The sequence below is a fragment of the Urtica dioica genome, chromosome 6 (genome assembly GCF_054948205.1).
Source record: "Urtica dioica subsp. dioica isolate 48M chromosome 6, U.dioica_male_clone48M_v1_H2, whole genome shotgun sequence".
Classification (NCBI taxonomy): Eukaryota; Viridiplantae; Streptophyta; class Magnoliopsida; order Rosales; family Urticaceae; genus Urtica; species Urtica dioica.
This window is the reverse complement of record NC_142761.1, coordinates 16604787-16625815: the sequence shown is the minus strand read 5'-3', so window position 1 is coordinate 16625815 and position 21029 is coordinate 16604787. Positions and strand designations below refer to the sequence as shown.

The 21029-nt window shown below is 42.4% G+C and overlaps 1 protein-coding gene across 1 annotated transcript; it reads left to right on the top strand.

The window, feature by feature from the left end:
• Positions 1–4201: 4201 nt before the first annotated feature.
• Positions 4202–6938, top strand: LOC149393447 (serine/threonine-protein phosphatase PP1-like). Its single transcript, XM_089617244.1, has 5 exons — positions 4202–4220; positions 4448–4643; positions 5211–5773; positions 6227–6447; positions 6548–6938. Exons 2-5 carry the CDS (start codon positions 4469–4471, stop codon positions 6564–6566), a joined length of 978 nt encoding a protein of 325 aa, XP_089473370.1. The 5' UTR covers positions 4202–4220; positions 4448–4468; the 3' UTR covers positions 6567–6938.
• The last annotated feature ends 14091 nt before the right edge of the window (positions 6939–21029 follow it).

Sequence of the window (21029 nt, the reverse complement as noted above, 5' to 3'; positions counted from 1 at the left end):
GTCGTCTCACCCCCGGTCGCCAACAATCTTGTCCGGAGAATCCTGAACGACAACGACAGCTCGGCCGACATTATCTTTAAATCGGCTTTGGACAGGATGAAGCTGACCGGACTGAGACCGACCCCGATCTCGACCCCGCTCTTCGGCTTCTCCGGGGAGAGGGTCATGACGGAGGGCACCATCGACCTCCCGGTTACCTTCGAGACACCTGGGGGGATTGAGGTCACCCACGTCGTGTCGTTCCTGGTTGTGGACCAACCATCGGCGTACAACATCATTGTAGGCCGCCCGACTCTTAATCGGTTGAAGGCCATAACTTCCACCTACCACCTAATGATGAAATTCCCAACCGAGAAAAGAATCGCCATAATGTTGGGAGATCAATCAATGGCAAGGATGTGCTACATCCAGGGTGTGGATGGTAAGGGGAAAGGGAAGATGGTGAGCACTGTCTACCAGCTCGGAGACAAATTCCCGTGCAAGATCGAGGAAGAGGCACCTTCGGAGAATTGAACCAGAGGGACGATGTCGAGCGTCGGAAGGTGGAGACACCGGATGACCTCGTTCCCGTCGTGCTGGACGACGCCAAACCTGACCAAGTAGTCAAGGTGGGAGCCCAGCTCCCGTCCGAAATCCGACTCCAGCGCGCAACCTTCCTCCGCGAGTTCAAAGACGTCTTCGCGTGGACACACGCCGACATGCCGGGGATCAACCCCGAGATAATGGTCCACCGCCTCAATGACGACAAGAGGGTGACCGAACGCGTCCAACCAAGACGGGCACTCAGCGGAGAGAGGTACCAGGCTATTGGTGAGGATGTCGACAAACTTCTCGCTGCAAACTTCATCAGGGAGGCGGAACACCCAAAGTGGGTGTCTAATGTCGTCATGGTAAAGAAGCCAAACGAGAAGTGGCGGATCTGTATCGATTACAAAGACCTCAACAAGGCCTGTCCGAAAGACAGCTTCCCTCTCCCAAGAATCGAGCAACTCGTGGATGCTACGGCGGGCCATGAACTGCTAAGTTTCATGGATGCCTATTCGGGCTACAACCAGATTCGCATGCACGAGCCGGATCAAATCAAGACCACCTTTGTTACGAACCGCAGACTCTACTGCTATAAGGTCATGCCCTTTGGCCTAAAAAACGCGGGTGCGACATATCAAAGGTTGGTGTTGTCGGCCCGTCTCGGACCGACGAGGGCAAAGGCGTCACTTCGACCCACACGACTGGCGCGAGGCCTTGGACGGCGAAACCTTGCCTCGGCCATTGGCCGGCCCAAACCAAGGGTCGGCCCAAGGTTGACTCAGCCATTGGCCGGTCCAAGCCAATGACCAACCCAAGGGTCAGCCGGCCAATCGCCGGCCGAAGGTTCAGCCCCTCCACTCGGCCAATGGCCGAGTGAACCTTCAGCCGGCCAGGAAGTTCACTCTAGCGGCTCAGACCCCAGGACTGCCTGGACCTTTTCGGCAGGAAGACGCTCGTGAAGGAAAGAGACGATTAGAGTTAGATGGTCGGGGGCGGAAGAGGGCTCAATCAGGCTCTTCCCCGGAGAAGAGATGAGACGACCAGAGACCTTCGAAGTAGATGGAGCCGCCCGCGTGCCCGCAGCTGAGGCCTTGGAGGCCTTAGCACGCTTCGGGTTCGGAGTAAGTCCGGGTCCGATAACACAAACGTCGACCGATCAGCCTCCGAAATGTCAAAGATCTCGGAGTGGAGCAGCCGCTCGTCCTCGGGATATTGTGGAAGGGAACCTGGAATCAAACATAGAATATATAAGGAAACCGGAATAAGAAATCTGATCCTACTTATCAAACAAGAATTTTGAACCAGAATCACACCCAGTTCCGAGAACGAAGATTTTATGGGGCATCTCTCGTAGAAAACGCTCCCCTCAATCCAAAAGAAATAATCCTTCCAATTTTTCTGACTGGAAGGAAGACGAGTAACGACTCTAGATTGATCGTCATGGGCCCGAGCATAGTAATAACCGTGTTGCCCCGGAGCCGACTTAAGCGAATAGTACTGAGAAAAATCCTCTAGAGTGATGGGGCGATCATAAACTTTCGCCCACAACACAGCCATCCCAACAAAAATTTTATACACATTGGGGACGAGCTGAGTAGGAGAGCATCCCGGTCGGAGACAAACTGAGATATAAGGGGATGCATCGGCAATCCTCCGATTACATTCAAGATAGCCTTGTTAAATGCTATCTTCCCAGCAGGGGGCTGATCAGTCCTCTCATCTTCTGAAGGGGCCGAGATGATGATCCCCTCCGCGATCTCGAATTCCTCCCTCAGGTCTTGTATATATTTCTCGGTAACCCGAGAAGTCCAAATCTTGGCCGAAAACTAGCCTTCCTTCCGTTCAAAAACCAAGGCCTCATCTTCCTCCTCCTGAAGATCTACCCCAAAAGTCCTCCCGCTCGGACCTGGAGCACCTTGAGAATCTCCCTCTTCTTGGACCGACGAAAGAGAAGGGCTCATCGTGTCACGGGACTCCGACTCGCTTCCCCTCGAAGAAGAACACGATGACGATACCTCCAAGACCATGGTCTCCCTACACGACAGGGAAGACGAGTCAAAAACCCTTTCTTCGTTATCAACCCCCCGGACTCGAGAATGGGATACACGCATGATTCCTCATAAGCAACTACGGGACGGTCCCATCCGATCTCTGGGACATGATACCAAACGCGATTCCTGAGGAAGGGAAATTTGGTCCCATCCGACAAGATAACATTATCGGGGTCAGGCTCCGAAGGAAAAACACGGGGGTCGTAACTCAGGTCAGGACGTGCAAGTCCTCCCATGTCCCTAAGGAAGTTGAGAAACTATGATCCCCAAAGTCCGAAGGGTCCGAATACGAGAAATAATATGAAGAAGAATGCAGATCACAGAGTAACAACCATAAACAGGGAAAATATCAGATCAATATCAAAGAAATCTTACCCGAAAGGGTAAAGGTCGGAAGATCCGGATAACAGACGAGGAAGATGGGGGCACAGTCCGAATAGGCATATCAATTCGAGAATGCGCCGAGAGTAAAATTTAGGAGGAAATGTGGAATGAATCCAAAAATTCGGAAAAGCCTTATATAAAGACAGCGAGCGGCTCAGATTAAGCTTGCCCAAGAAGCCACTCGAATCTAGTCGTCGAAGCGAAGCAACGTAACAATTCAATACGGTCAAAACCAAACGACGTCGTACGTCGCCTCGAACAAAAGAAAAATGTAGGGTCTGTACTCGGAAGACACCAAGACGAGCAGAGAAGCAAAGATGAACACGGCCTCTTAAACCGCCGAAATAGTTCTTTACCATTTTTGCTAAAAATACTAAGTAACTGGAGGGCTGCTGTTACGGGATAATTTGATCAAACACCGTGCATAGTAGTCGGGCTCTCGAGCAGCACACAAAATCCAGCACCGAACTCAGGTAAAATAGACCTAACAGTTAACCACTGAAAAGGAACGATCCGTTCATAAGATAAGAACGAAACCTACCGATCAGAACTTCGGAGAGAAGAGAAGACCGTAGGTCAAAGACTAGTCAAACCAAAAGAAAACATGTTTCAAATTCCTAAAACGCACACCTCAACGGTTCCAAAATCATACAGAGAGTAGTAACTGTCCACCTCTGCGAAAGGAAAGCGGCAGTTATCCAAAAAAACCACCAAGAACGTGGGATTGATCACCCCACGTTCACTAGAATAACCGTCAGAGCCCACGACCATGTGGTAAAGGAAGCAACCCCAGACGGGTATAAATAGGAAGCTACAAAGAATCTCAGGAGAACGCAAACATTCTTACGCCTTTCTTGCTTTCTTCTACTTAGAACCCCTTGTAAACATTGCTCTCTTGTATTAGATTCGATAGTATAAAGAGAAAGTCTTGCCTAAATCATATCAGTACTCGGAGTCCTCATACTCGGAGTCTGTGTATTTTCGTAGGATATTGTTGTACTAATTTTACAGGTCAACAAGACTAATATATATATATATATATATATATATATATATATATATATATATTTTTAAATATATATATGTATATATGTTTAACGGGTGTTAAATAAATGCTATCAATTTTGCAAAACAAAAAAAAAACAAATCGAAAAATAATGATAATAAAACGAAAGAAAGTTCGTGAATATTTCTTAGTCGTTGATCGATCGGCATAATCTTTTGGGGTCCGCAGAGAGAAGATAACCCGCTTTAAAGGTCATTCCTCGAAACCTATCATTCTCTATGTTTATATTTCACTTTGTTCTTCTTAGAATCCTTCTTTCCCAAAGAAGAATATATTCTTTTTCTTTATAATTTTAGCGGTGGTGGGTTCGTTTGTCTGTTTTTATAAAAAGCGGAAAAAAGATGCCAAATTACAATTTCATAAAAAAGCCTTTCTATTTACTGGTTGTTTTTTCTCTTCAATTGGCTTGTTGCATTAGCTTATTTGTGAAGAGTCTAAAATGGACGCTTCGGTGCTTGACAGCATAATAAACAGGCTTCTTGAGGTGAGGACTAATCCGGGGAAGCAAGTTCAGCTTTTGGAGTCGGAGATCAGACAGCTTTGTTTTGCGTCCAGAGATGTTTTCATCAGGCAGCCTAGTCTCTTGGAGCTTGAAGCTCCACTCAAGATTTGTGGTAAATATACTACATTTACCTCAATTAGTTATTTTTTTGTTAAGCTTTGTTTCATTATTTTTAGTTGATTTTTTTATTATTATTATTTTAAAGAGGATTTATGGCTATAATGTTATAATTTTGACTTTTTGAAAGTTTCTTGGTTTTCAGTAAAAAAAAATTTATTTATTTATAACTAATCCACAACAATGATTATATGAATTGAACTTTGTTTGTTAAAATAAACTATACATGGTCTAAACTATGCATAAACTTAGAATCTTAAAACACAATAAAATGTCATTCACAGAGGCTGCTTTTTTTGGACCCTTCTCTCTGTTAAACGTCTCTTTTTTCTTTTATTTTCTTCCGTTTTTTTTTTTTTTTCAATTAGCTTGAAACTATAAACTTATCACAATCTTATCATATAATGAGGCTTATAGCACAAGCTTAATCATAACCCTCATTGTTGGCCTAATTTCAATTATATTTTAATCTCTCATCCCCTAAATTAATCACAATCTCATAACAATAATTTCACAATAAATTACAAATTAGTGTTAACTAATACTTAATCTAATTAATCAGGTGACATCCACGGCCAATACACCGACCTCTTGAGGCTTTTCGATTATGGAGGCCTCCCGCCCCGCTCAAACTACTTATTCTTAGGGGACTACGTGGACCGAGGCAAGCAAAGCCTCGAGACAATCTCTCTCCTCCTTGCCTACAAAATAAAGTACCCGCGAAACTTCTTCCTCCTCCGCGGGAACCACGAGTGCCCATCCATCAACCGAATCTACGGATTCTACGACGAATGCAAGCGGAGATACAACGTCCGGCTATGGAAGGCCTTCACCGACTGCTTCAATTGCCTCCCTGTGGCCGCCCTCGTGGACGACAAGATCCTTTGCATGCATGGTGGGCTTTCCCCGGATTTGACGAATTTGGACCAAATTAGAGCCATCCGGAGGCCCACAGATGTTCCGGAACAAGGCTTGCTTTGTGACCTCTTGTGGTCAGACCCGAGTAAGAATGTCATGGGCTGGGGAGAGAATTCCGAAAGAGGGGTTTCCTACACTTTTGGCAGCGATAAAGTGGCCGAATCGCTAAGGAAACTCGACCTTGATTTGATTTGTCGCGCTCACCAAGTAGGTTCATGATTATTTTTGTTAATTTTTCATATTTTTTTTCACAATTTATAGACTATTTGATGTTATTGATTCTCATCAAAAGACTATTTTTTGCTACATTACATTCTAGTAGTTCTAATATAAAATTATAAAATGATTGTGACGAAAATGTATAGTGATTGATTTATTATTTATTTAACATGCTTCTTATTTAATTGTTTTTTTTTATTTCACTATGATAGTACTAAATACTAATACGACAGGAATAAAGACAATTTTAACAAATTTTGGTTATTTTTTTAGTTTTGGTGATTAAAGTGCTATTTTATCATTTGTTTTCCTTTTTAAGCTGTAGTTGTACTTACCTGCGACAAACTAGTGAATAAATTGTTCTTTTTTTTCTTTCTTTTTTTTTTTTTTTTTTTTTTTTGAAGAATAAATTGTACTATTTTGTTTCCTTCTTTTTTGAAGGTCGTGGAAGATGGATACGAGTTCTTTGCTAATCGGAGACTTGTCACAATATTCTCGGCGCCTAATTACTGCGGAGAATTTAACAACGCCGGCGCGATGATGAGCATTGATGACTCTTTAATGTGTTCATTTCAGATCTTGAAGCCCGATAGTAGAAAATTAAGGTTTGGATTAGGCAATGGAACTACTAGCACCAAGCCAGTTCATGCTAGTAGAATCAGGTGAAGTTATTCTTAGCACGAAATCTTTCTGTCTCTTCTTGTACAAAACATGATAGGGTAGAAGTTTCTAATAACCTGTGTTTTTTTGTTCTTTGTGCAGTCGTTTCTTTTCCAGATGAAAATAACTTGTCTATGATCACATTCAAAAGCTACACGGGTCGAAAGCTAGCTATCATCATTTATACAAGCATAAAGAATTACCAAATGATGATTTCTTGTCGGTTTTTTATTTTTATGCTGGTTGGTCTTACTTCTTTCATGTATATAGAGAACCTTTTGCATGACCTCGCAAATTACTTGTGGTAATTGCTTGGTGCTGCTTTTCGTACTTTATATTAATAGCGTACTTAAAAAAATTAAGCGAACATAGCGCTTTTTAAGTTGTAAACACCCATTTCTCTTATATGGGAATCTATCTACTCCAAAAATACAAAGTCTTATGTTCTAATTAATAGATTCTATATCTCTCTTAAATGGACATTATACTAATACTGAGTGGGGATGAACTAGGACACAAAATGCATTTCGATGCGACGATTTTCACTTCTAAAGATATAAATGTCGCATCTAAAAGGGAATTAGATGCGACATTAGAACCGAAAACCATCGCATCTAAAAGCTCTCATCTAAATTTTTTAGATGCAACATGTTGCATCTAACGTTACTTCTTAAAGTACTCTCACGTTTTAGAAGTGGTGTGTTTTAGAAGCGACTCCCGCCAAAAATGTGAGAAAATTTTAGAACCGATAGGTCGCATCTAATATAATTATGTATTCTAGCGTTTTGGCACAAAACAATTAGATGTGACGTGTCTCTTATAACTCTATTTTTTAACTTAATATTTAGATATGATTTATTTAAATTAATTAGCGATTAAAAATTAATTAAAACACATAAAAAAGCTTACGTATAAACATAATATGTAAAAATATACATAATATGTAAAAAGGTGATAGCGTATATATAAAACATATAAACTCATAAGTTTAATCATATATAGACTTCGTGTACTACATAATCATTTCCTCTTAGATTTATGATAGACCCACGACTTTGGTCTATCGCTGGAGAAAGCGGGTCTTTCCGTAATTTCGTTATTTAAAGACTATTTTAGTATTTTATCATACAGACCGATCAATGAAGCCTCAAGTTCCTGCTCGACCAACGCATGGTAACGGAAGAGCATCAGAGGTGGCTATCCAAGCTGTTGGGCTATGATTTTGAGATTCAATTGTTGGAATATATCAAGGATTAAGAAAAGTTTAACGCTTCTGTAAGCGGCGATTCTTTAAACAAGTAAAAACGATTTTTACTAACCTAGACAAAGAGGAAACACATGTTATTTTAAAATTAAAACTATCTAAGAGCATTTACTCATTTACTAACCTTTACGTAGCTTGATCGTTGAGAACCTTGTGGAGGTTGAATCGCTCGTCTCCTCACGTAGGTCGCCTTTCTTCGTTCTTCGGGAATTTGAGTAACAACGAAAGTTTCTATCACATGAATCACTCGAGGTAAGAAGGATTTAGTGTGTGGGCACTTTTAAAGACGAAAACTCAAGAACAAGTCTTAGAGTCGAAGAACTAAAACAAAACGCTAGGTCAAATGTGGACCTATGTGCCAAAAACAAAAACAAAAGGGGTTAGAGAGAGAAAGAGAGAGGGGCCGCCAATTCTAGAGAGAGAAGCTCTCAATCTCTAAAACTTTGGGATGTGAGTTGTGAATGAGGTGGGGTATTTATAGGAGGAGGATTACTTTTAAAAGGTAGTTTCCTCTTTTCAATAGAATATCACATATTCATGAGAAAATATTGCTTCCCTTTTTTCCTCATTTCACACGTCCAACATGTTGCTTCTAGAAGCAAGTTTGTTTCCTCTTTTGCTTGCTCTCTCTTCGTTGGCCGAAATCCTATTTCCTTGTAGAGGAAATTTGTTTCATCTGTTTCATTTGGCAAGTATCTTCATACATCAATGCACACAATAATCTCTCTTTCCTCTATGATGTTGCTCGAAATTAGGCTTCTAGAAGGAGCTTCTACATGTTTCTTCATTTGTTCATGACAACATAAGAAAAGCCCATTAAGAATTTTCATATAAAATTCCATGAAATGAAATTAATCCTAAAAGCCCAATTACACTAATATGACCGTGTGACATATTACATTGTCATCATATGAAAAAAAACTTATTTATTGACATTAATACCATCCTATGTCCAAAAAGACAAAATTACCCTTTAGACAATTTTCGTAAAACTTGTCTAGTTCCTGTTTTGACTTAGCTTCTAGTTTAACTAATCCTACTCGAAATAACTTGTGATAGTGACCTCATGGATCCAAACGAACAAAGCTTGAGCTAACATACTTGGACTCAAAAGTCCACAAACATTTTACAAGTTTAGCTTAATGTCAACTGACTCCACTAAAGAGTTGACACTGAGAATCTCTCAGTTCAAATGAATTTATTTTCTACTCAAGAATCCAACTTAATTGTGATGAGTGGATCCACTGAATGTTATCTATGTTTACCCTTCATGAATATCATCAGCTAGATGAGATTTACAAAATTACCATTTTACCCTTCTAGCTGTTATTTCCTCAGCTCCTTTGTCGCTTGGGAATAAGTTAGAAACAATGTCTTGACAAAGAGCTAACAAGTCACATTGATTCATCTAAAAGAGTCATGACTCAATTTGGACACTGCCCAGCTCATTTATTCACATTCCAAAGAACAAAGCATGAGGTGATATACATTGCATTTCAGCAATCTTGTACATGAATACCATATCTATGAGATCTTCACAAAGTTACTCAGGACATGTTCATAACTTAGTACTTCACCAATAGGTCCTGTCTATATCACATAGTGAATCTAGAACTCTGACTTTCTCAAATGAGAATACGTAAGCTGTGAAATGACATGTCTCATTTAAGGATTGTGGTAAGCACGATGCAATTCATACGTAGTGACTTTGAGACATAAGTGGTTAAATGGTTTCTTCTTATTCTGTCTCTAGAAGTGCACTGGTCAATTCAGTACCTTCAGAAGATACCTAGAAGAACTATAGAGTCTCCAACTCTCAATGTCCCATAACCAGACATCATAGATTATCCTAACAATCATACTGGGATCAATAGCCCTTTGACCCTTAGATTGCGAATATACTGTTTTAAACAAACCATGAAGAGTTTGTTCATGTAAATCTATATTTGACTCTTCATTTGTTGTTAATTTTATCATAAAGCTTCAAACAGACAAGGAAGAAAGAATGAACGTTTCAACTTTTATTAATGATTCAGCAGTTACAGGCAAGATTCTTCGTAAGACTTTATTACATCAAATGTACATAAGTAAAGACTACTACTCTTCTTGTGGGCACCATTGACAACATCAGTATCGACCAGGAATTTAGATCAAGGCAGCAGATGCGCTGTCTCGGAAGACCGAGGGGCTGCAGTTGATGGAAATATCCGTTCCAGTCACGTTAGACACGGAACGGGTGCTGCGGGAAGCATCGGAGAGCGATGAACTGGCAGTGATTCGGGCTGATTTGCTGCGAGGATCGCAGGATTGGCCAAGTTACACTATTGCGGGGTAGCGCCTCCTTTTCCTAGGGCGCCCCGTCCTCCCGCGTTCAGGGACCTACGTTATGCGACTCCTTCAGGAGTTCCACGCCAGTGCGGTTGGTGGCCACGCAGGTATGAGCAAGACCTACCAGAGAATATCAGCCGAGTTGTATTGGGTCGGGATGCGGAAAGACGTGGAAAAGATGGTCGCAGCTTGTGATGTGTTCCATAGGAATAAGTACTTGGCCATGGCGCCGGCAAGATTGTTACAGCCACTAGCGTTGCTGGACATGGTGTGGCAAGAGGTGTCAATGGACTTCATTGACGGATTAACGCGCTCGGACGGGTACACCATCATCTTGGTGGTGGTTTATCGGCTCTGCAAGTACGTGCATTTCATGGCTCTCCGACATCCATACACCGCGGTTTCGGTAGCAACAACATTTATGCGCGAGGTGGTTCGTCTACATGGCATTCCATAGTTCATTGTGTCGGATCGGGATAAAGTCTTCATGAGCAACTTCTGGAGCGAGCTCTTTCGCGTCCAAAAACCAGTCCTAAAGAAGAGCACGGCATACCACCCGCAGACGGATGGCCAGACAGTGGTGGTAAACCGGAGTATCGAGACCTACCTTCGTTGTTTTGCTTCTGACACCTCGAAGACGTGGACGAAATGGCTACCATGGGCGGAGTATTGGTACAACACGTCTTATCACTAGGGCATGAAAACAACTCCTTTCAAGATCTTGTACGGCTGCTATCAGCCCCGTTTGATTCACTATGAACATGGTATTACGCCAGTCTCCGAGGTGGAGCAACACTTGGGGGATCGTGACCGCACACTCCGGGAATTGAAACAACACCTAACTCGCGCCCATGAGATCATGAAGCTTCAAGACGACTGCCACCGCCGCGATGTCAGCTTCGACATCAGAGATCGCGTCTACTTGAACTCCAACATACCGGCAGAAGACTCTGGCGAATAGGCGGAGTGAGAAACTCTCAACACGTTACTTTGGGCCTTACAAGGTGGAAGCTCGGATCAGACCAGTTGCTTATTGTCTAAAGCTTCCCACTTCAACAACTATCCATCGAGTTTTCCATGTTTCGCAGATTCGACGCAGGATTGGTGATCACCAAGCTTCGATGGAACTCCCAGCGACACTACCAGACAACATGGAGCTGATCATGGAGCCCGAGACAATAGAGGGATAGAGAACACGTGAAGACGGAGCAGAAGAGCTCTTAGTGATATGGAAGAATCTACCTGAGTACGACGCGAAGTGGGAGAGCAAGGAAATGGTGCAACAACAATTTCTAGACTTCAACCTTGATGACAAGGTTGTCATTGGAGGGGGGAGTAATGATAGACCCGCACCTTTGGTCTATCGTAGGAGAAAGCATTTCATTCCGTAATTTCGTTATTTAAAGACTATTTTAGTATTTTGTAGTTGCATTTTATTTTAATTAGGCTTTGGATTTTAGTTGGTATTTAATAAAGCCCGTAAAAGCCCGCTAGGTCATTTTGTCCTATAAATAGGGCGCCGATTATTCGTTGGAGGGCAGTCAGATTCTGCATCGGTTTGTATGCTGTCACGACTCTTTGGGAGAGCGACGTCCGTGCTCTCGAATGATCGGACTTGGTTTTTGTTATTCAATAAAGTTAATGAGAATTCCCAATCTCGTGAATTCTCGTGGTTCAAATTCTTACCGCTGTGTTTTTCTAATTCGTAATTCGTATCGAGATACATCAATCTATTGGTAAATAAATTCGCTACTCGTCGTCCCTCCTACTTCTTCTTGCTTTTCTACTTTTTTTTGCCGCATGGACTATCTCGTTGGTGTGAGTTGGATGTTGGGGTAGTCGACTGTGCCTATGTGGATACTAGCATAGTCTGAGGTGGTGTCTAAGCCCCTACGGATGTTGGGTTATTCTAATTTGGTCTGACCCTGCGGATGCCGTCATCATTGGTCAAGTGTAGAGTGACGGACTCAGTCTGTTTAAGGACGCGGTGAGATCCCTGACCGCGCCTCCCAAGCTTTGGATCGTGACCTGATGGCGCTTTGTAACTGAGCCTACTGCCTCTCTAAGTCAGATCAAAGTCTCTCTAACTCAGCCTATTGCCTCTCTCTAACTCGAATCGTTGGATCTGTGATGATGAACATGCCTCAAGCATATCACGAGCTCTAGCGTCGAGCAAATGTATCCTAAGGATCAAGGGACCTATCCCATTAGTCCAATTTTTTCGCTCCTCGAGAACGATGCTCAAAACTACCTTCTCCGCAACATCCATGTCACACTCAACACCCTAGTCCTCCGCTTTCCGCCGTATATCGGTAACTTGTTTCACCATCTGGTTCTTTACACATGTTAAAGTATATAATTAAATTGAGTATGGAAACAAGAATAAGTCAATCATATAAATGAATGTAAATTATAACTTATATATTTGAATTCCACGGGAAGTGTCGTCCATTTTTCGTCTATGTGTTGGTGGAAATGTGTCTACGACTCAAGTTTGAGGCCAAGTTCATATCTGACCCTCTCTACGAGTATAAATCAACACAATATAACGGCTTAGTACTAGGTAAAATTCAATTAAAAGATTATTAAGTTACCAGTTACATTAACGTAATGGTAATGCGCCAAATTAGAATATATATTATAAATATATGTAAAATTTGATAAAAATTCCATCTAACTTATATTTTTCAAATTTCGAAACCCTTCTCTCTCTCATTCATTTACAAAAAATAAAAGTTGGATCTCTACACGATTAAATCCACTAATAAAAGAAACTCTCAAATCTAATTAAAAAAAAGAGAGAACCATCCAAAATAAATACTATGATATCATCATCATAGCTAAAACACAACCTTACATAAATTTATAACAGAAAATTAGGAAATTAATCAATTTAAACATTTGACATTGCTAAATAGCCAATATTTAGTAAATCTTAGGTAAATACTCACTTTCAGACGTAATTCTTAGGTAAATAACCAACGTTTGGTATATTAAAGTCATTATTTACCTAAAATTTACGTCTGAAATGACTATTTACCTAAGATTTATCAAACGTTGACTATTTAGCAATGTCAAACGTTTAAGTTGGCTATTTTCCTAATGGACCCAATTTATGAATAAGAACCAACGACAACAACAAGATGTTTGATCCCAACCAAATATTTTTTGCACGTTTTTTTTTTTACTAAATTCACGTACAAAACAAGTCTTCAAAGAGAGAAAAAGAGGAACACGTGACTCCTAAAAACAGAGAAGATATATTCCCTAAAAAAACACACATTGAAGACAGAAAACCAACAGAAACACAAAAATGAAGTAGATCCCAAGCCTATTTAATACCGGTAAAAATTCAAACAACCGCATGTCACTCCACGGCACAACATTTGCAGATGACCGCACCGCATACCACCGCATAATATTGCTTGCCACGATAAATGCAAGCCACTGCACAACAACACCACTGTAGACGGTCGCATGTTACCGCATACCACTACAAGTCACCGCACGTTACCGCATGAATAATGATTGAGAGATAAAAATTGTAGTCTTGTGTGCGCGAATCGACGTCTGATCTTCTATTTATAGACGAGGCAGAGCTTCTTCGCTGAAGACACGCGCTTCTTGATCCGTTCTCCTCGTCAAGGGTGAAGTCATCTCAAATCCGGTCTTCGCGGCGTGGTCTCCTCTTTGACTGGCCGATTCTTCTGGCCAGACGGACGTGGTCGAGCTGGAAAGTGTGATTGCGCTTGGGCCGATCTACCGAGACCGTACTAGGCCCATAATCGATCCACATAATGGATATTGGGCTTTGGTCGGCCAAAAGCCCATCCGAGATTAATGTTTTAAAAGATTGATTTTTTACCCCCACAATTAGCTCCCAATTATTTTAAAAATATTTCGAATATTTTGAAAATATTTATCGCGAGGAATTCGAACCACATCGAATTAATGGGGGAAATCAAATATTTTGTGACACGTGGCATCGCGTCGAAGCGCGTTTTTTCCACACGTGGCGTGATATGGTTGCACGTGGCATTATCAAGGGAATATTTTCGATTTAATTTGGTTTTATTCGAAATCATTAGATTTTTACGGGATTTGGTTAAACATGAAAAGTATAAATAAGCGCGCCGAAGAGTCACTTCTTCTCATTTATATTCTCGTCATTTGCGGCAAAAGGTAATTCTTTCTTCTCGTCTTTCTTTATTTCGAACTCGAGTTTTCTCTCTAAGTTCTTTGAATTTGTTTAGACTTCGGCCATTTCTCACTCTCAGTTCGACTAGCGGACTCAAACGAGTTCATAGCTTTAAACACTTTGTCCTTAACAACTTCAGCCTTTAGATGTCGAACTCAAGACTTCGTCCGTCAGGGTCTCAACCCTTAGGAAATGAGGACATCCTTTTACCCTCTCTCGTGACCTTGTCGGACCTGAGGGGAATCCTCGAAAAATACCAAATCCCCCCAAAAATTAAAATCTTTCTTCCCCCTCTCGGAGCCACTGCCGACACCGTCGTGGAGGGCTTTTGTTGTGTATACAAAATTTGGTTAGAGAAGTACGGGTTAAGGTTCCCTATCCACCCTCTCCTGTTCGACTTCGTCCAGACTCTACGGTCGACCTTGCCCCAAATGTGTCCGAATTTCGTCAGGATGGTGATGGGTCTAATAGTTGTGGCTCATGATGAAAGAGTCGAACTCACACTGATGGATTTAGTCTGTCTCTGTGTTGTCAAGGAAAACTCGAAACAAGACCCGAAGTGTTTCTATCTTTCGAGGGCTGCAGGCACGGGAGTGATCTCAGGCCTGCCTTCGAAAGACAATTTTTGAGGGACGCGATATTTTTACTTCGCCGTTAACGAGCATTCCCTCGGGGATCGAGCTCATTCTTTCTCGTCAAAGTGGGTGAGCTCGCCGAGTATGCACATAAATTTATTTTATTTTATTATTATTTCATTTTTTATTTTTGGATTAGCGAAGTAGACTAACGTTTATCTATGTTATTTTTCAGAAAAGATCAGGGTACCCTCTGAAAGAGTAGAGTTCGCCGAGAAGCTAATAAAATTACAGGAGGGTGAAGTAGAGTGGTCGAGCTTCACGCCTTATAGGTTTATTTCGGCCAGACTTTGGCCACATCCCCTGATTTCCTTAGAAGGAGATTTTGAAGAAGGCCAGTTTGACAAACGTCAACTTCGTCTTCATTGTTTTTATTTTTTCTTTTTTTATTGTCTATCGTATAAGATATTTTACTTTTTTCTCCTCTTTCCTTTTTCTAGATGTAGGGGACAACATGAACACCCCGGTTAGTGCTCCCGAGGCGAGAGAAAAATAAGAAGGGGTCATTGCCTCTACCTTGACTCCGGCACCATCGGTGCCCACTAATGACCCTGAGGTGTAAGTGATGGGGGTCAGGCTGGCGTCTTCGATCCCGGTAGTTCCGGTGAATTCGGGCGAAACGCCTGAGACGACCGTGACCTCGGCCGAGGTCATTTTGGAGGCCGAAGATCCCGAGTCTGTTGCTCCATTCGTTGAGGAGGGGCGCACCAATGAAAGTGCCAAGGTTGTGGCTGCGCCTAAGAAGCACTAGACACCAGCGGGCTGAGTTCTTGAGGGCGAAGTGCCCGAAGAAGGAGAGAAAAGGAAGAAGAAGAAGAATAAGAAGAAGGACCAGGTCCCGGAACTTCCTGAAGGTGGCGAGAAAGAGCCTTCTACCGAAGCCCCCACGGCCACAGTGGCCCCGGGTGACAAAGGCAAGGCCGTTGCCGAGGGAAGTAGAGCCTCGTGGAGCAGTGGCCGAGCTGGGGCCACTTCGGCTTCTTCTCGTAAGAAGAAGCATGTCGTCAATTTTCATTATGCACAAGACCACATTTTGTGCGACGACATTTACTCCTCCGTCGGGTTTCTGCGCCAGCTCACTTGGTCTGAGATGGCGCTCCCGAAGGTGCCCGAACTCGCTGAGTCGGACTGGTACCGGATGATGGCTTCGACCATTATTGGGTTAAGCGTTATATATCATCGTTAGAATATTATTATTATATTTGTTTTATAGTCGACCTGTTGTACTTGTAAAAATTTTGGCGGATTTTTTGAGGTCGAGGTAACGAAAGTTTTTGTTTTCAGTTGTCGACCCAACTGAACAGAGGCGTTTTTTGCTATGAGAAGCGCCTTCGTGATGCTAAGGCTGAGCAGAAGAAGCTGGCCTTGGTTCAGAAGGGGACGGAGTCTCTTCAGACCGAGCTCCATGGCATGAATGAGAAGATCGCCACCCTTCAGGATGATCTCATGGCCAAGGACGCCCTGCTGGAAAGGGCGAAGCAGAGGGGCGACGATCTCTTCGCCAAGGCCCATCGCCTCTCTGTTGATCTCGAAGACAAGAAGGCCAAGATCCAGAAGTAGGGTGCTTTAGCGGATGGGCTGAGGAGAGAGAAGGAAAAGTTGGCGGTCGACCTGGCGGATCGGGACAAAGAGCTGAGGGTCGCTCTCGAGGAGCTCGCTCAGACAAAGAGGACGGCGAAGGCGGAACAAGATTTGGCCGTGCATGCGGCAAAAAAGGCGACTTTGCTACGGTACTGGGAGCACATTCTCAAGTACTATGGTTAGAAAGAAAAGACGGACGAGGCCATCCTCGTCCTGAAAAAACTTGAGCAGTGTCGAGGGAATAAGGAGATGATCTCGGAGGCTTTGAAGGGTGAGATCTCGGACTGGACAGGCGAGATGAAGGATACCAAGGACGATATCTCCCAGTACGAGGCCGACTACATGGCCATCGCCATCCCCGAGGTCGAGGACGTCCCTTTCACTCCATACTTGGACCGTTCTCCTGCCGATGCCTCCGCAGCCGACAATGAGACCGCCGTCATTGATGAGCATGGCTCCATGCTCAATCAGACTAACGAGGTCTTGAACTCTATTCCCGAGGAGAGCGAGAATGTGGTAGCATTTACGCCTACTCTCGAGCGGACACGTGCTGAGGTTCAGCCCCAAGAGCAAGTCTAAGCTCTTCTTTTCTGCCAACAAGGGATCTACTTTTTTCTTTCGTTTTTAGTTATTATGATGATTTTTTTTTGTTCTTAGGGCCCGTTTGTTTTGGGAAAAGTTTTTATTATTTTTGGGACAATTATAGGGGGCTTCGGTACCCCTATTTTATTTATGCAATGCAATTTCATCTCTTAAGATCTGCCAAGTCTTTTAGCTTGCCAAATTTTCCTTTGCATGCATGAATGTTTATATTTTGTCTATCATTCAGTTCGTCCGTCCGATCTGAGAGTGTTTTCCGTATTATTTAGTTCGATTTCGAGACAACTGAGACTTGCAAAATCTGTTTAGTCTTTTAGATCGTCTGTAATCGATCGAAAACGTTTCTCTTAAGATTTGATGCTAAAGTCATATATGGAAGTTTTTAGAGAATTCGCTAAGTCTTTTATATCGTCAGAAATCTAAAAAGTTTCCCCTAGGCCAAAGTCTCGTAATGGCTTTATGTTCAAAATCTGTCGAGTCATTCGGATCGCCGATGATCCAGAACTTTTCCCCTTAGATCTAAAGCCTTCGTAAATGAATTTGATCAAGATTCTATCAAGTCTTTTAGATCGTCGGAGATCTAACAAGTTTCCCTTAAAATTCTTGGACAAGGTCGACTTATCGGAGTGCGGCCTATAATTCAGGGGACGCTGCGAGATGTCGGATCTCGCCAGGGACGTCGTGAGATATTTGCATTGTTGGCCTTATCCGGGTTCGGGATTGTTGGCCGAGATGCGAGCTCCGTAGCTCAGAATTTTCTTTTTATATTTCCTATTCTTTCCCCCTTCCTTTTTTTTGGCGAAAATGGGGGTTAGGGGGTTCTAAGAGGTTTGGGACTGTGCCTTCCTCAAGAGAAGGCTGCCTACGTACCCTTGTACAGGGATCATGTATGATGTAGTTCAATTCTTACTAGTTTTAATAGTAGCACTTTTTAAGGTTCGAGCCGTTACATGGTCTTAAAACCGGGATTCCGTTAAGTGTTTCAAGTTCATAGATGCCGGTGTGTGCTACCTTGGTGACCCTGTAGGGGCCTTCCCATTTCACACCAAGCTTTCCGGCGTTTGCCTCAGGAGTGTTTTGAAAGACTTTTCGGAGGACCAAGTCCCCTACATCAAATCTTCTCGTGTTAAGGCCTTTATTATAGAATCTGGCAGTAGATTGGCTATAGTGGGATGACCGTGCTAAGGCTGAATCCCTCTTTTCCTCTACAGGATCCGAGGCGTCGCATAGTGACTCATTATTTTTTGGCTCATCCTCATGCGCGTGCATCACCCTAAGGGTTTGCATTTTGTTACCGGTCCGTCCCGGCCCGGTGAAGCGACGACGGTCGAAATAGCGGCCGTCCTTGGGATTCCCCTCAGCGCACAGCCGGCCCAGGGCCGTCGCTCGTGTTGGAATTGATCTAGGGTTTAAGAAAAAGTTTAACGCTTTGGTAAGCAGCAGAATTTTAAAAATTTTCTTTTCACAAGTAATACGTTTTTACTAACCTAGACAAAGAGCAAGCACATGTAAATAAAAACTATTATGAGCATAGAAGTTTACTAACCTTTTTAGTCGCTTGAACGTTGATGATCCTTCGGAAGGTTGATAACGTTCGCCTCCCTTCGCAGCACGTCTCTCCTCTTTCCTCGCAAGCTCGAGCAACCACGAAAGTTTTTATCACAAGGGTCGGCCAACAATGTCTAGAGAGAGAGTCTCTCAATCTCTAACTTATGTTGGATGAATGAAATGAGAGAAACAAGGGTCCTATTTATAGGAGAAGGGTTAGCCTTGGAAAGAAGTAGTTTCATCTTTTTTTTCAAGAATTCATGAGGAAATCTTATTTCCTCTTTTTTCTCTTGCTTTGCACGTCCAACATAGGCTTCTAGAAGCCTTGGATTTGTTTCCTCATTTAATTTTGCTTCTCTCTTGACTCTAGTTGGCCGAAATTAACTTTCCTCTTGGGGAAAAGTTGTTTCCTCTTTTTCTTTTGGCATGTATCTTCATACATTTATGCACAAAATAAACTCTCTTCTTCTCTATTGGGCTGCACGAAATTAGTCTCCCATTCTCTTTGGTTGGACGGCCAAAGGGCTTCTAGAAAGCCTTTCTAGATTTTTCTTTACTTGTTCATGACAACATAAGAAAAGCCCATTGAGAATTCTCAAGTAAAATTATATGAAATGAAATTAATCCACAAGGCCCAATGAACACATCATGGACAAGTGATCTAGGCCATCATATGACCATGTCAAAAAAAATTATTGACATTCATTTCATGCTATGTCCAAAAAGACAAATTTACCCTTCTAGCTGTTATATCCTCAACTCCTTTGTCGCTTGTGAATAAGTTAGAAACAATGTATTGACGAGGAGCTAACAAGTCACATTGTTTCATCCAAAAGAGTCATGACTCAATTTGGACACTGGCCAGTTCATTTATTCACATTCCAAGGAACAAAGCATGAGGTGATATACATTGCATTTCAGCAATCTTGTACATGAATTCCATATCTATGAGAACTTCACAAAGTTACTCATGAGATTCTCACAACTTAGTACCTCACCAATAGGCCCTGTGAAATGGGAGTCCGAACTCTGACTTTCTCAAATGAGAATACGTAAGCTGTGAAATGGCATGTCTCATTTCAGGATTAAGGTAAGCACGATGCAATTCATACGTAGTGACTTCGAGACATAAGAGGTTAAATGGTTTGTTCTTATCTTGTCTCTAGAAGTGCACTGGTCAATTCAGTACCTTCGGAAGATACCTAGAAGAACTATAGAGTCTCCAACTCTCAATGCCTCATAACCAGACATCATAGATTCTTCTAACAATCATACTGAGGTCAATAGTCCTTTGACCCTTAGATTGCGAATATATCGTTTTAAGCAAACTACGAAGAGTTTGTTCATGCAAATCTACATTTTTCTCTTTGTAAGTTGTTTAGTTTGTTTATGGACTAAAGACTAATGATTTATCATAAAGCTTCAAACAGACACGGAAGAATGAATGAACGTTTCAACTTTTTATTAATGAATAAGCACTTACAAGCAAGAGTCTTCATGAGACTTTATTACATCAAATGTACAATATAAAGATTACAACTCTTCTTGTGGGCACCATTGACAACAAACTCCCACTTGACTCAAAGAAGATGTGTGTAGTCATTCATGCCTAATCCCTCTCGATGTTGGTCGAAAACCTTGTTCGGTAGGGCCTTTGTGAATGGATCTGCTAGGTTGTCCACCGTTGAGATCTTCTTCACTTCCACGTCTCCGCGCTGCACGATCTCTCGAATCAAATGGTATTTCCTCTCAATATGCTTAGAGCGCTTATGGCTTCGAGGTTCCTTTGAGTTAGCGAGAGCCCAACTATTATCACAATAAAGGGTCATGGGCTTGTCGACATTTGGAACAACTTCCAAATACTTAAGGAATTTTCTAAGCCATACAGCCTCTTTGGATGCTTCACAAGCAGCTACATATTTTGATTCCATTGTGGAGTCAGCAATGCAAGATCGCTTAATACTTCTCCACACAACAGCTCCACCATTAAGGATGAACACAGATCCGGAAGTGGATTTCCTGGAATCCTTATCCGCTTGAAAATCAGAGTCGGTGTATCCCGTCATAGTCAGGTCAGTACCTGAGTATGTAAGCATCAAGTTCCTAGTTCTTCGAAGATACTTAAGAACATGCTTAACAACAATCCAGTGCTCGGGTCCAGGGTTAGATTGGAAACGGCTAACTACGCCAACGGCGAAACAAATGTCAGGTCTAGTGCAAAGCATAGCATACATGAGGCTTCCTACGGCAGAGGCGTAAGGAATCTTCCTCATATCTTCTTGGGAGACTGGTCCTTAGAGAGTGAAACTCCATGCCTAAAGGGTGTTTGGCACTTCTTGGAGTCTTGCATCGAGAAGCGTGTTGTCAATGGTGCCCACAAGAAGAGTTGTAGTGTGTATTTATGTACATTTGATGTCATATAGTCTTACG

Coding starts and splice junctions, on each gene's coding strand:
- LOC149393447 (XM_089617244.1), top strand. CDS start 4,469: ATGGACGCTTCGGTGCTTGACAGCATAATAAACAGGCTTCTTGAGGTG. Junction 4,644..5,210: donor AGCTCCACTCAAGATTTGTG/GTAAATATACTA, acceptor CTAATTAATCAG/GTGACATCCACGGCCAATAC. Junction 5,774..6,226: donor TGATTTGTCGCGCTCACCAA/GTAGGTTCATGA, acceptor TCTTTTTTGAAG/GTCGTGGAAGATGGATACGA.